This window comes from Chlorocebus sabaeus, chromosome 22 (assembly GCF_047675955.1).
Source record: "Chlorocebus sabaeus isolate Y175 chromosome 22, mChlSab1.0.hap1, whole genome shotgun sequence".
Classification (NCBI taxonomy): domain Eukaryota; kingdom Metazoa; phylum Chordata; class Mammalia; order Primates; family Cercopithecidae; genus Chlorocebus; species Chlorocebus sabaeus.
Genome location: NC_132925.1, coordinates 86,972,811 through 86,988,826, shown reverse-complemented (window position 1 = coordinate 86,988,826; position 16,016 = coordinate 86,972,811). Strand labels below are relative to the sequence as shown.

The 16,016-nt window shown below is 54.8% G+C and overlaps 1 protein-coding gene across 1 annotated transcript; it reads left to right on the top strand.

Moving 5' to 3' along the window:
* Window positions 1-14,536, top strand: ITIH1 (inter-alpha-trypsin inhibitor heavy chain 1). The gene is made up of 22 exons (XM_007984551.3): window positions 1-195; window positions 456-476; window positions 806-972; window positions 1,407-1,511; window positions 1,900-2,062; window positions 2,731-2,844; window positions 4,386-4,511; window positions 4,597-4,713; window positions 5,414-5,582; window positions 5,671-5,796; window positions 6,749-6,930; window positions 7,499-7,684; window positions 8,752-8,891; window positions 9,386-9,540; window positions 9,628-9,642; window positions 10,029-10,049; window positions 10,423-10,503; window positions 10,666-10,779; window positions 12,096-12,297; window positions 13,219-13,391; window positions 13,988-14,099; window positions 14,249-14,536. The coding sequence occupies exons 1-22, from the start codon at window positions 79-81 to the stop codon at window positions 14,376-14,378; spliced, it is 2,736 nt and encodes a 911-aa protein (XP_007982742.1). The 5' UTR covers window positions 1-78; the 3' UTR covers window positions 14,379-14,536.
* Window positions 14,537-16,016: the final 1,480 nt, after the last annotated feature.

Here is a 16,016-nt window from a genome sequence, read left to right as displayed (position 1 = left end):
ATGTTTAATCCATGTTTATCCAGCACTGTATTGATTACTGGTCTGAGTGAGGTGACAGGGCAGCGGGAGCCTTAGAGCATGGATGGTGCCATGGGGCTTCGGGGACTGCTGTTGTGCGTGTACCTGGTGTCTCTCCTCGTCCTGCAGGCCATGCCTGCCCTGGGCTCAGCTACAGGCAGGTCCAAGAGCAGCGAGGTATGTGGCTAAACCCACAGGGCAGAAATAGGCAGCTGAACCTGGATGAGGCCCCGGGCGGGACACAAGACCCCCACTCCAAGGGCCAGGGTCACCCCACCACCTCCACCACTTCTGAGTGGAGAGGTGACCTCCCAGCAGCACCAAGGAGGTGAGGCTAAGGGGCAGAGGACACAGGCTACGTTCCACTCCTACCCCTGAACTGAGGCCGCAGTCTCCTGAGTTTTCCTCTCACACTTGACCCTGATTTTGTTTTGCAGAAGCGACAGGCTGTGGACACCGTGAGTAAGAGTCCTGGCAAAGGGGTCTATGACGGAGCCCTTTTTACACGCTTGCTTTTCCCAACCTTTCAGGGGTGGACCCCTCTGTCAGGGCCATAGGCAGGGGGTACTCTCCAGGGTCCTAGAAATGGGGACTTGTTCCCATCTCACCTCGTGCTCCACAGCACAGTCTCAGCCAGAGAGCAGGGGTTTTCCTGGGAGGTCTGATCTGTTCTTCCGGCATCTGGGCACCATGCACTGGAGCTGAGTGCCAAGCCCCCATACCACAGGAAGTACCTCACCAACAGAGGCTCTGTCTCAGTCCACAGCTCCTTCATGTCTCACTTTAGGCTGTCGATGGCGTGTTCATCCGGAGTTTGAAAGTCAACTGCAAAGTCACCTCTCGCTTTGCCCACTATGTTGTCACCAGCCAAGTGGTCAACACTGCCAATGAAGCTAGGGAAGTGGCCTTCGACGTGGAAATCCCCAAGACAGCCTTCATCAGTGACTTTGCCATGTGCGTGCCTGCCCAACTCCCGTGCCCTCTCCCAGGGATGCAGCTTACTAGTCCCAGCCTAAGAACAAGGATTGGAGTGGCCAGATAGCGCAGAGCATCTCCTCATTCTAGAAGGGCCACAGACCAGCCCTGGCTCTGAGAGGAGGAAGAAGCCCTTTAGATCTGTGCTTGGCTCCCATCTTGGAGGCAAACTGGGGCCCATACAGCATGTTTCAGGCTAGAACCCAAGGATCCAAGGTCAGCGTCTGAGGCTTCTTGCTGGCCTCTGACCTGGGTTGCTCACCTCATTGCCCATGGACCCCTGAGTTCCACCATGGGCAGTGGAAGGCCAGTCAGGAGGTGTCCTTATCCAAGGGCTCACATGGACAGGCCCTCTCAGGACCTGTATGGTCAGGAGGCTCATCTTTCCTGAGGGTATCCTCCCCTCCCTGCAGTACGGCAGATGGAAACGCATTTATTGGAGACATAAAGGACAAGGTGACTGCATGGAAGCAGTACCGGAAAGCAGCTATCTCAGGAGAGAATGCCGGCCTTGTCAGGTGAGTTCTGGGCCCTGCTGGTCTCATCTCTAGGGTTGCCCTCCCCAGCCAGGACAGAGCTGACAGCTGCAAGGTGGCTTTGGTGGAGAACAGCCCAGGATGATGGAAGAGTGAGCAAACAGCTCAAACCCAGATGCCAGCACAGTGCACTGAACAGGCTGCTGTGCAGTTGCCCTTTTCCCAGATCTGCCACTGGGAGAAGTGGGCCCCCCCCCATCTTGGGCCCTGACCCTGACCAGCCAGCTGACACATTTGTGAGGTCCAAGGAAACCTGGGAGCAGCACTCATCTAAGAGAAATAAATTCCTGAGGGCCACATGTTAAGTGACAAGGACTCACATGTCATTTACCCTCTGTCTGTCTGCTGTTGCCTCTGGTGGCACATCCAGGGCCTCAGGGAGAACTATGGAGCAATTCACCATCCACCTCACCGTCAATCCCCAGAGCAAGGTCACGTTTCAGCTGACCTATGAGGAAGTGCTGAAGAGAAAGCTTAAGCAGTATGAAATTGTCATCAAAGTCAAGCCTAAGCAGCTGGTGCATCATTTTGAGGTAGATCACAGGTCCCAGGGCAGGGCTCCTGCCTCTCTCTCTGTCACCATGGCTCCCAACACTGGTTGAGCACCCACCATGTGTCACCCAGGCCTGAGAACACAGGGACAGGGATTAACTCCTCAGGGTGAGCTCTGATGTGCTCTTCTTGGGCAGGGAACTCCCTGAACTCTCTAACTTCCTCTTTATCTCTGAGCTTTGGTTTGCTCATCTGCTAAATGGGGGATTACTGTGGGTCCCAGGACCGCCACAGGGATCACAAGAAGTACTGAATGTCCAGGTAATTTTGTAAACCAGAGGCGCAGCCTGAGGGCCTGGAATTATTGCTGGCAACTAAGTAGTGGCTGAGTTGAGGGATGCAGGCATGTACACCTTCATTTGGTCAGTATCTTTGGAGTGCCTACTGAGTACCAGGCCCTATGATCAGGGCTGGGTGGGTGCTGCACACAGTAGATGGCCAGGACACATGTTGGCTCTTGGCTGAGACTTGGTGAGTGGGAGTCCTGGTAGATAATTTGCTTCGGTGTGGTGTGAGCCCATAATCCCAGCTATGAGGGAGGCTGAGGCAGGAGGATGGCTTGAGCCCAGGAGTGTGAGGCCAGCCTGGGCAACAAAGCAAGATCCCATCTTAAAAAAAAAAAAAAAAAGAATTTGCTTCAATGGTGCAGATCGATGTGGACATCTTCGAGCCCCAAGGGATCAGCAAGCTGGATGCCCAGGCCTCTTTCCTGCCCAAGGAACTGGCAGCCCAAACTATCAAGAAGTCCTTCTCAGGAAAAAAGGTACATGGGATGGCAAAGGGGTGGTGGTGGGCCATTTGGGGACTTCTCAGCCTGCCCACCCCTTATGGAATGTCCAGCCTTAGCCGAGAAACCAGGCAGGGGCTGTGGTCTGCCCTCAGGATGAGAGAGGCTTGTGTCACGTGATTGGTGCCCAGGAGAACTCAGCAATCCTGGTTCTCAGGGCAATTTAGCAAAATCCTGCATGCTGAGGTGGGGAAGGAGCCAGCTCCAGCTCCACCACACACTGGCTGTATGGTCCAGGGTGAGTCGCTGGCTTGCTTGGGCCTCAGTGCCCTCTTTGCCTGCCTCACACCCATGGGAGAGCATTCGGGGAAACATCCAGCACATAAGTAAACCTCATATGCTGGTGTGGTTAGGACTCCAAGCTTCAGGTTTCTTGGAAACCTAAGTTTGGAAAGACCTTTGGCCTACCCAACGACTTGTCACTTGCCACCATTTGCAGGAATCCCAGAAGCTCCGGCTCGCCCCCACCCCAGGTTCCTGGAGGAGTGTGTTGTATGGATGGGCAGTGCCCTGCTTCCTGACTTGCCCCTAACCCGAGCTGGGAACAAACCCTTTAGTTCCCACTTATGTAGAGACTGCACCACAGTTCATTTAAAAGAAGTGCTTCTTACAGTTTAGAGAGGCTTCCTTTTAAACAAAATACGACACCTCAGAGTGTTAGCAAACATGCTTGCTTTCTGCGGGGGAACAAAGGGATGGGTTCTTCTCTTCCCAAGAATTTTTCAAGGTTCTATTTTATCTCCCTTCCTTTCTCTCCTCTTCTTCCACCTCCTCCTCCTCTCCTCCTCCTCTTCTTCTTCTTCTTCTTCTTCGCTGCTGCTGTTTCTCTTCCTCCTCCTCCTCCTCTTCTTCTTCTTCTTGTAGTCTTCTTCTTCACTGCTGGTTCTCTTCTTCCTCCTCTTCTTCTCCTCTGCTGCTGCTTCTTCCTTTTGCTTCTGCTTCTTTTTGATGAGCTTATCTTACTTTTATAACAAACAAAAATTTCTTTATAGAAAAATGTATGAAGTCCAGGAATATAGAAAGTATTGAATAAAAACCATCACTAGCTTCCCCAAGCACATCACCAACTCCAACCAGACCTCAGCTTCCATCCTGGACCCTTCCTTCCAGTCTCTGTTCTTTGTCAACCTGGGCAGCTTTTATTTCCCAGCACAGTATTGTAGTGTTGACAGATGAGTTGACAGATGTCAACAGTTTGAGTTGACAGATGTCTCCCGTGCTATCACGTTACTGTTATTTTGTTCTTATTTATACACCCAAAGTGATGATGTTCATTGTAGAAAACCCCAGTGATTCAGAAGAGTATAAGCAAGGGAATGGGTCAGCTCTCCCACCACCTACAGGTGTGTGCTCTCAACAGCTAAGTGAGTGAGTGGCCCACCGAACTCGTTTCTGTGCCCGTGCAAACACACACACACACACACACACACACACACACCCCTTCTTATGTTGTCTTTGCAAACATCCTGTTTGTGGTTACACAAACCAGTAATGGCTCAGACTCTTGACGGTTCCAGGGTCACGTGCTGTTCCGTCCCACTGTGAGCCAGCAGCAGTCCTGCCCCACATGCTCTACATCCTTACTGAACGGGCATTTCAAGGTGACCTATGATGTCAGTCGAGACAAGATCTGCGACCTCCTGGTAAGCCCTGAGCTTCTGGCTGAGCACCTAGAGGATGGGCAAGGGGTGCTGTGAGAGTGGCCTCACTTGTTCTCCTCTATTTCAGGTGGCCAATAACCACTTTGCCCACTTCTTCGCCCCCCAAAACCTGACAAACATGAACAAGAATGTGGTTTTTGTGATTGACATCAGTGGCTCCATGAGAGGCCAGAAAGTGAAGCAGGTAGGCTGCAGCTTGAAACAGCTCACCCAGCAGAAGCTTCCGCAGCCCCTTTGCTCACCACATGCCAGTTTTGCTGCCAGAGTCTGGTTTGGGATTTATCCTCCTGGTCAGAGGCAGGGTGATTTAACAGGAAATCCCAGTGGTTAGCATCTCCAGAATCAGCATCACTTCCTCACTGTGCAGTCGTGAGAAAGTGCATTCACCTCTCCTCAATGCCAAAAAATGGGACTGACAATGGTGTCCACAGGGTCATGGAGTTATCCCCTGGGGAAGTGCTTAGAAGAGGAAACCTGTGCACTACAAGTGCTGGGGGTAATTATGGTGGTCCATGGGGAGGCATCTTATAGCAGGGAATAGCTCTCTACCCACAGGGTTTGGAGTGCTCTCTCCATGGTGCAGTAGACATGGCTGGACAAGGAGTATTCTAGAAGCACAACTCCTGGGGTCCTTTCTCTTTATCCTGCCCCTCCAGAACTCCTGATCATTTCTTTCCCCATCCTGGGTTCCTTTGCCTTCTCCACCCCCCTCATCCACCCCAAGGCCCGGCAGGATGCCCCTGTCTCGGGGTCACCTGGTTGTCCTATCTCCTCCTGCTTGTCCACTCTGTGGATCTCTGAAACGGGTATTGGAGTTGATGGAAGGTGCTGTCCTGGGACAACCCTGGGGCCCTGTCCATCTACTGACTGTTCTGTCCTTGCAGACCAAGGAGGCACTCCTTAAAATTCTGGGGGACATGCAGCCAGGGGACTACTTTGATCTGGTTCTTTTTGGGTCTCGAGTGCAATCATGGAAGGGCTCACTGGTGCAAGCATCTGAGGCCAACCTACAAGCGGCTAAAGACTTTGTGCGGCGCTTTTCCCTGGATGAGGGTAAGGGTGGGGGTCTCAGGCCACCTTGATGTCACCTCTGTCCCTTCAGAATGAGGGCATACACTGGTCTGCTTTCTCTTCTTTGCAGCCACAAACCTGAATGGAGGTTTGCTCCAGGGAATTGAGATCTTGAACCAAGTTCAGGAAAGCCTCCCAGAACTCAGCAACCATGCCTCAATTCTCATCATGTTGACAGACGGCGATCCCACAGAGGGTAAGCACCTTGGAGGCTGCCTTGGGAGGTGGTGATCTTGTCACCTGAGACATGCAAGCTGAAGTTGGAAACCCAACCATTGGAGATGCCATCAGGGGGTCGAAAGGCTCAGAGCAAAGTCAAGCACTGGTCTAAAAACACAATTCAGACCACAAAGTCTGTGGGAGCTCCATGGTGTACTTCTGTTCTGTGAGTTGAGAAATTGGAGATGTTTCTAAATGACACAGGTCTGTACGAGTCCCTGGAGGATGGGCAGGATTCCACGCTTCTGTTTACGGCTTAATGAACGATTTATTTATTGCCTACTGTGCGCTAAGCTTGGGGCTAGGGACTGAAATACCAAGGGAACAAGACATATCTCTGCCCTCAAAGAGCCCAGGACCTACTCGGGGAGGGAGATCCAGGAGTAGATACTGAGGGCCCTGAAAGAACAGGGTGCTTGGGGCTGTGGAACCATAGACAAGGGACACCTGACCCTGGGGGATGTCTGGGAGGGCCTCCTGGAGGAGGTGACTCCTGAGCTCAGTCTAGAAAGAGGAGAGAGTGTCAGGAAGGAATCCTAGGCAGAAGGGGCAGCTTAAGTCATAAAAGAGGTGTGTGCACTGGCATAGCCTGCCCGGGAACTGTGGGCCTGTGCAGAACGGGGTGAAACAAGAGTGGGAAGGTCAACAGGGGCTCGCAGGCCGTGGCAAAGGAGCCATGGCAGGGTTTCGAGCAGAATCAGACCTGCTGCTGATGGACCTACCTAGATGGGCGGGGCCTGTGAGGAGCTGTTGGTAGCTGCTGCAGTCTCCCAGGAGAGCAAGGAGGAGGTGATGTCTCAGGATGCCCGGGAGACTGGAGATGCTCTGAGATGGAAGCCTTGAGCCCCAGGGAGTGTTCCCCAGAGCCCCCTCATGCCCCACATGCCTGTGGGCCGGCATCCCATCACTACCCAGGTGTGTGGCTGCAGGGGTAACCGACCGTTCCCAAATCCTCAAGAACGTCCGCAACGCCATCCGGGGCAGGTTCCCGCTCTACAACCTGGGTTTCGGCCACAATGTGGACTTTAACTTTCTGGAGGTCATGTCCATGGAGAACAACGGACGGGCCCAGAGAATCTACGAGGACCGTGACGCCACCCAGCAGCTGCAGGTCTCCCCTCACAACCCCCTGTACCTCCAATGGCATGCCATAGGGAGCCCAGCCCTGGTGGCCATTTGCCCATCAGCCTAGATGAGCAGATAAAGCTCTGGCATAGAGTTCAAATCAGCTGCATGGGCCAGGCGTGGTGACTCAAGCCTGTAATCCCAGCACTTTGGGAGGCTGAGGTGGGTGGATCAGGAGTTTGAGACCAGCCTGGCCAACATGGTGAAACCCCGTCTCTACTAAAAATACAAAAATTAGCTGGGTGTGTTGGTGCGTGCCTGTAATCTCAGCTACTTGAGAGGCTGAGGCAGGAGAATCAGATGAGCCCAGGAGGTGGAGGTTGCAATGAGCTGAGATTATGCCACTGCACTCCAACCTGGGCAATACAGTGAGACTCTGTCTCAAAAAAAAAAAAAAAAAAATCAGCAGCATGACCTCGAGCCAGCTACTTGACCTCTCGGACCCTCAGATTTCTTCTCTAACTTGGGAATTCCCAACACTCCACTTTGTGGGCAGGGTTCCCATCAGGGGCCCAGGATGCTCAGCTCTAAGGCAGCAACCTCTATCCCTGCAGGGTTTCTACAGCCAGGTAGCCAAACCCCTGCTGGTGGATGTGGATTTGCAGTACCCCCAGGATGCTGTCTTGGCCCTGACCCAGAACCGCCATAAACAGTACTACGAAGGCTCAGAGATTGTGGTGGCCGGGCGCATTGCTGACAACAAACAGAGCAGCTTCAAGGCGGATGTGCGGGCCCATGGGGTAAATGGTGGGCCATGCAGGGTGGAGAGGCCAGGCAGCACCCTAGAGGCTCCAAACCCACACTGTTCCCCATTCCTGCCAACCCCCAGAGGCCTCTCTTTCCCCAGAGTAGTGCCCTCACCCCCATCATGCCACATACACCCCAGGCCTGAACATCCCTCCACACAGGCATCCTGGGGGCTGGATTGGCTGGAATGGGGCCAATATGGCCTTGATCCGTTGCAGTCCCTTGGCCCCCAGTGACCAATTGTTATTTTTCGCATCATTCATCCCAAGGTGCAAGAGAACAAGAAACCAACCTCTCCCTTCTCATTTGATAACCATTTCCTGAACACCTACTGTGTGCCAGGTTTTGTACCATGGTGCAGTGCATGTGTGTATGTGCACCTGTGTGTGGTGGGGACAGGCATGTGAGACCTGGACCCTGCCCTCCAGAACACAGACAATGCCCTACAGTGTGGTCGAAGGTTCAGAAACTCAGGCTTTGAGTAAGGAGAGTTGAGCTGGACCCTGGTGCCACCCTGATCAGCTGGGCATCCTTGGGCAAGGGGTCCAGTTCTCTAGGCCTCAGTTTCCTTTTCTGTACCATACTGCACCAGAGCATTGTGTGGAGCAAATGGAATAATCCATATAATACCCGTAGGCAGCAGCTGGTGCATAGGATGCCCTTGGGAAGTGGTGCCACAGTTAATGTAGCTGGATGGAGGAGGCACATTTGTGTGCCGTGGCAAGTTGAATGGTGCAGCCTGCCTAGAACTTGGTGGGCATTTGGAGTGGGTCATAGTGGAAACAGCTGGGTGCTTATTGGCCTCCCCCAGAGAAACTCCACAAGGCAGGGCCTAGTTCTCCCATTTCATGGGATCCCTAGGATCCAGGCCAAGTCTGGCTCGTAGAGGGTGCTTGGCAAGAATGAACGAATAGGATGAGGTGAACAGGCTCAGGAAAGCAGGTGATGCTGAGGACAAAGCTGCAGAGACCAGATGAAATGGGCCCCTCAGAGCCCTGAGCACTAGCCAGGGGCCATGCTCATCATGGTGCACTGCCCCTCTCTGTACCTCAACTCTCAGGAGGGACAAGAATTCAGTACAACCTGCCTAGTGGATGAGGAGGAGATGAAGAAACTGCTCCGAGAGCGTGGCCACATGCTGGAGAACCACGTCGAGCGCCTCTGGGCCTACCTCACCATCCAGGAGCTGCTGGCCAAGCGGTAGGGCCCCTGCAGCTGCCCCAGGTGGGCACTGCCGACCCAGAGTCCCCTCACCCTTTGCAGGTGAGCAGAGGGGTGGTTCTCGGGCAGGTAGGTCAGATTTACTTTCTTCTTCTGCTTGGCTCACTGAGTTAATATCAACCAGTCAGTCAACAGTCCGGGTGGGCCCACCAGGGCACAAGGCAGCCTGCTATTTACCCTCAGTCAGCACAGGGAGGCTCAGGGAGGTTAGACCTCTTGACCCGGATCTCACAGCTGTTCACTTCTCTGCATATCCCTGAGGCATACCCCTCAACCCCACCAAATCTCCAAGTGATCTCTGTAAGAAATCATTAAACCTGGAGGCCCCTGAAGACGTAGCTACTACACAGGATACCATGGGGGCTTAATACATATGTGTCGAATGAATGAATGAATGATTGAGTGAATGGATAGGTGAAAGGATGAGGGCCGTGCAAGTCAGGGCTTGGAGCCAGCCTCTGTCTTGAATGCAGGATGAAGGTGGACGGGGAGGAGAGGGCCAACCTGTCATCCCAGGCCCTGCGGATGTCGCTGGACTATGGGTTTGTGACCCCGCTGACCTCCATGAGCATCAGGGGCATGGCAGATCAGGACGGCCTGAAGCCCATCATCGACAAGCCCTCAGAGGGTATAGGCTGCAGGGGGCTGCAGAGGGGGAGACTGTGGGCCAAAAACCTCTGGGGCTTTAATTCTTTTCTCTTTCCCTCCCTTCCAGATTCTCCACCTTTGGGTGAGTTTTAAATTGCATTAGTTTCAGCTCTGGGCTTCGGTGGCTGGGCAGGTGGCAGGTGCTCTAGCCCCAGGCACGCAGCTCCCCATCCTTCTTCCCCGACTCCACTCCTTCCCGTTCTTCCGTCCCCTGAGCCACCCTTCTCCACATCACCGCGAACTCCCTGCCACACTTTGTGAGCTTTTGTGCAGGCTGAACCCCCAGCAGCCTCCACCGGTCCCCTCTTGGTGTGAGCGTATGTCTGTGAGAAGGCAGGACCCCAGGGGAGGGCTGAGACCCCCAGAGGGAGGGCTAGGTCCAGGCCTGTTGTGAACAGAGCTGCATGCCTTTCGTGTGGGGCGCCGTGGGTGACACTGCCTTCGATAATATGTCTTTGTCTTCTACAGAGATGCTGGGACCCAGGAGGAGTAAGTGGCAGCCATCCTGGCCATTCACATCTCTCCACCTCCTTGATTATTACCCAGTTGGCTTTCTCCCTCCGTTCTAGCTGTCTTCACTGCCTGTCACTGGGAATCCTTAGAACAGACCCTGGAACAGCCTGGCCTCCCCAACCTGAGGTCCCTGTGGGAGGAGACAGAGAGGGGGCCAGTTAAACATGCCAGGCCAAGCTTCTGTTCCCATGTCCCGAGAGCTAATCAAGGGCATGTGATGTTCAGTGGACATCCCTGCTTGGTGGCCTCAGGCTAACCCCACCAATGAGGAAAGAGTCATCAGAGGGATCAGCAGCTCCAGGGAAGGCCTGGCTGCCCCGCTTCTAAATGCCACTCCCCTTCCCATCAGCGTTCGTGCTGTCAGCCTTGCAGCCTTCTCCTACTCGTTCCAGCTCCAATACCCAGCGGCTGCCAGACCGAGTGACCGGCGGTGAGTCCTTGGAAGGGTCTGAGGGACACACTTGTTTGGGACCCACCCTGCCTGTCTCTCTCTCTCTCTCTCTCTTTCTGGGACCTGCCTAGCTGAACCCCAGCCCCTGGCCAGCCCCATTGCCCGATGTCCAATCTAACGAATTCCATGCTGTGCCCCCAGTGGACACGGACCCTCACTTCATCATCCACGTGCCCCAGAAAGAGGACGCCCTGTGCTTCAACATCAACGAGGAGCCTGGTGTGATCCTGAGCCTGGTACAGGACCCCAACACAGGTATGGCGGGCATCACGCCTCTGCCAGACAGGGCCAGGGCTCCTCTGCCCTCAACATTCAGCCACAAACAGGACTGTGGCCAAGGCCTCCACTGGCCTCTGCCTGGGCACCATCTACCTGGCTGGGCTGTGCCTGCTGCCTTCCCACCCCATCCTCCTGGCTGCATCTGCACAGGGCCAGCTTCATGGGCATGTGACTGGGGTAGGCACACGGGGACTTTTTTTTTTTTTTTTTGAGACAGTCTTGCTCTGTCACCCAGGCTGGAGTACAGTGGTGTGATCTCTGCTTACTGCAACCTCTGTCTCCTGGGTTCAAGTGATTCTCTTGCCTCAGCCTCCTGAGTAGCTGGGACCACAGGGGCATGCCACCATGACTGGCTTATTTTTGTATGTTTAGTAGCGATGGGGTTTCACCATGTTGACCTGGCTGGTCTCAAACTCCTGACCTCAGGTGATCTAACCACCTCAGCCTCCCAAAGTGCTGGGATTACAGGTGTGAGCCACCGTGCCTGGCCGGTTTAATGTTCTTCCGTTGCCGCCTTGAAACTCTTAAACACTTTTTAAACAAGGGGCCCTTCCTTTTTATTTCATACTAGGTCCTGCAAATATGTCAAGGTCCTGCCCCACCTTCCCCACAAAGCACGGCTGAGCAGAGCCTCCAAGTGCCTCTCTCCCAGCAGTGCCTTGGTGATGGGGAATGGCTCCCTCTCCTTATCTCAGCCCTGCTCCTTCCCATCCCTCTACCTCCCTGGTCACTCAGCCCATCTTCAAGTGTTTGTTGTGCACCAGCGAGGGGCTGGGAATGCAGTGGGAGCCAAGATAGTCTCTGCTTTCATAGAGTTTAGGGAAGGGGAAGACAAACAGGTGAACACATTTGAGAAGATCATTTCAGAGCATGAGACGTGCTGGGTTGGCAGAGTGAGAGTAGGGAGGGGGCTCTGTGGCTGCCCAGGTCAGTGGAGACCTCTGTGAAGAGGTCCCACAATGCATTTCCAGCATGATGGGAGCCTGTCCCTGTGTTAGGGGCTGGGGCCACAGAGAAGGAGCAGGCTGGGTCCTGTCCTCAGGGAGGCAAGACCTCCGTTAAGACCCAGAACCAAGAGCTGAGTATGGGATATTTGGCATGGCAGGAGGGGTGGAGAGGAAGCAGAGGTGGTGCTGTGTGTAGGACCAGACCTGGAGACCCCGAGGCAGGAGACTCTCAAAGACGGAGTGGCACAGGCAGAGCGTAGGGGCCTCTTAGGAAGGAGGCACGATCCTGCTGAGCAAAGGTGGCAGGCCCCTTCCCAACCTGGATGCCCTCTTGCTCCACTGCAGGCTTCTCAGTGAACGGGCAGCTAATTGGCAACAAGGCCAGGAGCCCTGGGCAGCATGACGGCACGTATTTCGGGCGGCTGGGAATCGCAAACCCTGCCACGGCCTTTCAGTTGGAAGTGACTCCTCAGAACATTACGCTGAACCCCGGCTCTGGTGGGCCTGTGTTTTCCTGGAGGGACCAGGCTGTGCTGCGGCAGGATGGGTAACCTGCCAGGGCCTGGGCAAGAAGCAGGGGGAGGTGTGGCCAGGGCCCAGGATGCTGCTGTCTGAGTCTGCAGGGCCCTCGTCCCTGAGCCATGTCTGTGGGTGACGCCCATGTGGCCTGTACAGACATGTCAGTCTCCATGGGCCCCCCAGTCCTCCATTTCCCTTGGTTCCTGGATATGTCCTCTGGGTCCAGACATATCCAGTCCTCTGGGCTGTATGGCATCTGTGTTCCCACCGCATCTTAGCTCTGAATGCCATCCACATCTCCACCAAACAAAGCCAGCTCATCCTCCCAGGCCCAGCAAAGAGGCCACCTCTTCCCCTCAGCCCTCCTGCTCTCTTCCTCTGTTGAACTCCAGATTTCTCTGGGCTTCTCATTTGGCATCTGTCTTAGTCTGCGTTGTCTCATGATTTTTCCTTCCTTTACTCATTCATTCATTCAGCAAACTCTGCTGAGCACCAGGGCAATGCTGGTAGCAATGCTGGTAGCAGAGTTATAGGAAGAGGTGGGGAGAGTCTGCTGTGGAAGTCACAGGTGATGAGTAGGAGTCAGAGAACACGGACTCTGATATTAGACAGTCTGAAGTCCAAGTCCTGGCTCCTCTGCTTACCAGCGGTGCCACCTTGGTCAAGTTACTTAACCTCTCTGAGCCTTAGACTTCACAGGCTCAGAGTGAGAACTGAATGATGCAGTTTGCATAGAGGACTTAGCACAGGGCCTGGCACATTGCAAGGGCCCTATGCACAACAGCAACATGTGGAAGGGGTGTGGAACACGTAACAGCCGGCCATCTGGGGATGAAGGCCATGGGGTGGGGGCGTGGTCATAAGGGTTGGGTCCCAGATGACAAGGGCAGCCAAATGGAGAGGGATGCAGTGCAGCCGCGCCTGCCCTCACGGCCACCTGGCTCTGCAGGGTGGTGGTGACCATCAACAAGAAGAGGAACCTCGTGGTGTCTGTGGACGACGGCGGCACCTTTGAGGTTGTTCTGCACCGAGTGTGGAAGGGGAGTTCCGTCCACCAGGACTTCCTGGGCTTCTATGTGCTGGACAGTCATCGGATGTCAGCCCGGACGCATGGGCTGCTGGGTACGGTTGGCCAGGCTGGCAGGGCTGTGGGGCAGGGTGTTGAAGCCAGAGGACGTGTGGGACCTGGGGCCACCGGTCAGCTCTATAGCTGGGCACCAGGACAGGCCCACCTCCAGTGTGTCCTCAAAGGCGAAGAGCCGTCTGAGGGGCTGTCTTGGTGAGGCTGTGAGCAAACACACAGTGAAACAAACGCTTAAGTGAGCCTGGGAGCAAGTGAAGGGCAGAGGTCTGATCGCAAAAAGAAAGGCCCAGAGGGTTCCCAGGGACCTTGTGGGTAGGGTGGGTCACTGACCACACTGCTCCTGTGTGGCCTTTCTACAGACACTGCTCTCTATGGGCACCTGCCCCTCAAACCTCTCTCCCCAGACAGATCCCGTTTTAAAAGACACGAGGTAGGACCACCTAGAAATGTATCTACTTCTCTACGGCAAGTGAACCAAAGGTAGCTTTTCGTACTGGGACTTTTAGCAGAAACGGTCAAGCCTTGGAAAAAAAGCGGTCAAGCAAAGCTCTAAGCCCGAAGTGGGCACCTGGTGAGTGTAGGGCAGGAGCAAGTCCCCGAGACAGTAACCACTGTCTCCAATGTGCCTTTCTAGGGCAATTTTTCCACCCCATTGGTTTTGAAGTGTCTGACATCCGCCCAGGCTCCGACCCCACAAAGCCAGATGCCACGATGGTGGTGAAGAACCGCCGGCTCACGGTCACCAGGTGGGTGAGCCTGCCTGCCAAGCACGTCTGCCCTCGGCCACTTTGCAGTTCTTCCGGGTCTTCCTCCAGGTGTCACGTGGCTGGGCTTCCTGGGGAGGTGCTGCCCTACTGGTCCAACGGGTGACCCCAGCTGACTTGTCTCTGCACAGGGGTTTGCAAAAGGACTACAGCAAAGACCCGCGGCATGGGGCCGAGGTGTCCTGCTGGTTCATTCACAACAATGGGGCTGGACTCATCGATGGTGCCTACACTGACTATATCATCTCCGACATCTTCTGAGCCCTCTGGCCAGCATGCCTGTCCTCCCCTGGGGCCAAGGCAGAGGAGGAGGACGACATCCTGACCTGCTGCTGAGGCTGCACCTCCTTAACTAAGCTGGTTCCTTGTGTCAAAGCACCTCATGACTTCCATTAAAGAGAGACTATGTCCACCTTGAACTGGCTGATTTTGGGGAGGGAGGATGGCAGGGAGGCAGCCCAAGATGCTGCCCCTCAGATGGACTTAGGGGTTACAGCAGATCCAGGGACAGGAGAAGCAGGTCAGAGGCTAGGAAGAAAGCTCACACCATTTCCCTGCCGAGGGTTTGTAATGTCTGACAGCCAGGCTGGTATTTTCCAAAGGCAGAGACAGTCCCTGCCCAGAAGCTGTGATTTCAGGGGGCCAGGAGTGCACGCTACCATCTCCTCACATAAATGCCTGGAATTACCCCGTCAGGGCCCCTCCCTTGGCTTGGCCTTGGGGCCCAGTCAAAACGCAACGTCGCAGGTACAGGGAGGTGAGCCACACTTTAGAGAGCTCTGAGTGTGAACGCGAATAGGCCTCCACCACTGCTTCCCAGAGGCTTTCTGCTCTTTCTCTGCTAGTTTCTGTCCGGTTTCCACTACAAATGAGGCTCACAAGGGACCAGATAGAACAAAGACTGGTTTTGAGGGCCTGGATCAATAACACCAATGCTGAGCTCAAAGGCTGCCCCAGGCCTGGGAACACAGAGCCCCTAGCAGCAGGCTGTGGGGCGGCCAGCCCACCTTCCCAGGTATCCTGGGGTTCTCCAGGAAGAGCTGTGAGCTGCCAGCTGTCGGGGTCACACTTGGCAAGGCCTGCCCATTGGGGGCCTCATCTCCCTCTCCTGTAGAATGGAAAGGGGGTGAACCCAAAGATCTCTTAGATTCTGTCTAATTCTAAACTCTGCATGACAACTCTGGTTCCTCCAAGTCCCCAGCCATCCCTTGAGGCCGTTTGAGCAGCTCCAGAATCCCTATTTCGAGTTGTCCCTCTCCCCAAACTAACTCCAGGCACTTGGGGATGGGGCAGTGGTCCAGATGAGAGAGGACAGGAGAAGCTCTGCAAGCGGCTGTTGGTCTGTGAGGAGGAGCCATTGGGCAACAGCGCCAGCCACCCAGTGCCAGCAGCCACGGGACTGAAAACGTCCCAGGAACCAGGAAATGAGGCCATGGCAGCTCTGCCGGGTCTTCTCTCCACACCCAGGCACCAGCACCTGCTGGGTTTGGCCTCCATCAGACCTGAGCTTGGTGCCTGCTGCCAGTGAGGTTGGTGTAAGGGTTCAGGAGGCCTGAGGCAAACAGGCACCGCCCCACAGACACCAAGCACAGACAGCATCTGCCACTTGGCCATCATTTCACGGGCTTGGAAACTCTTTTTTTTTGAGACGGGGGTCTCATCATGTCACCCAGGCGGGAGCACGGTGGCACGAACACAGCGCTCACTGCAGCCTCGAACGCCTGGGCCCAGGTGATCCTCCAGCCTCAGCCTCCCAAAGAGCTGGGATTACAGGCAAGAGCCATAGTGTCTGGCTGATTTGGCAACTCTCTGTCATTGCTCTGTGGCTTCTGCTTCTTCCAGCCATTAGACCATACACTCCTCAGGGCTTCCACTGCCCCGCGGCATCTGCCTTCTGCC

What these genes read in the sequence shown, in the direction of transcription:
- ITIH1 (XM_007984551.3), top strand. Translation starts at nt 79, where the DNA reads ATGGATGGTGCCATGGGGCTTCGGGGACTGCTGTTGTGCGTGTACCTG. An exon ending in ACAAGATCTGCGACCTCCTG is followed by an intron (nt 4,512 to 4,596) that starts GTAAGCCCTGAG and finishes CCTCTATTTCAG; the next exon opens with GTGGCCAATAACCACTTTGC. An exon ending in GGTACAGGACCCCAACACAG is followed by an intron (nt 10,780 to 12,095) that starts GTATGGCGGGCA and finishes GCTCCACTGCAG; the next exon opens with GCTTCTCAGTGAACGGGCAG.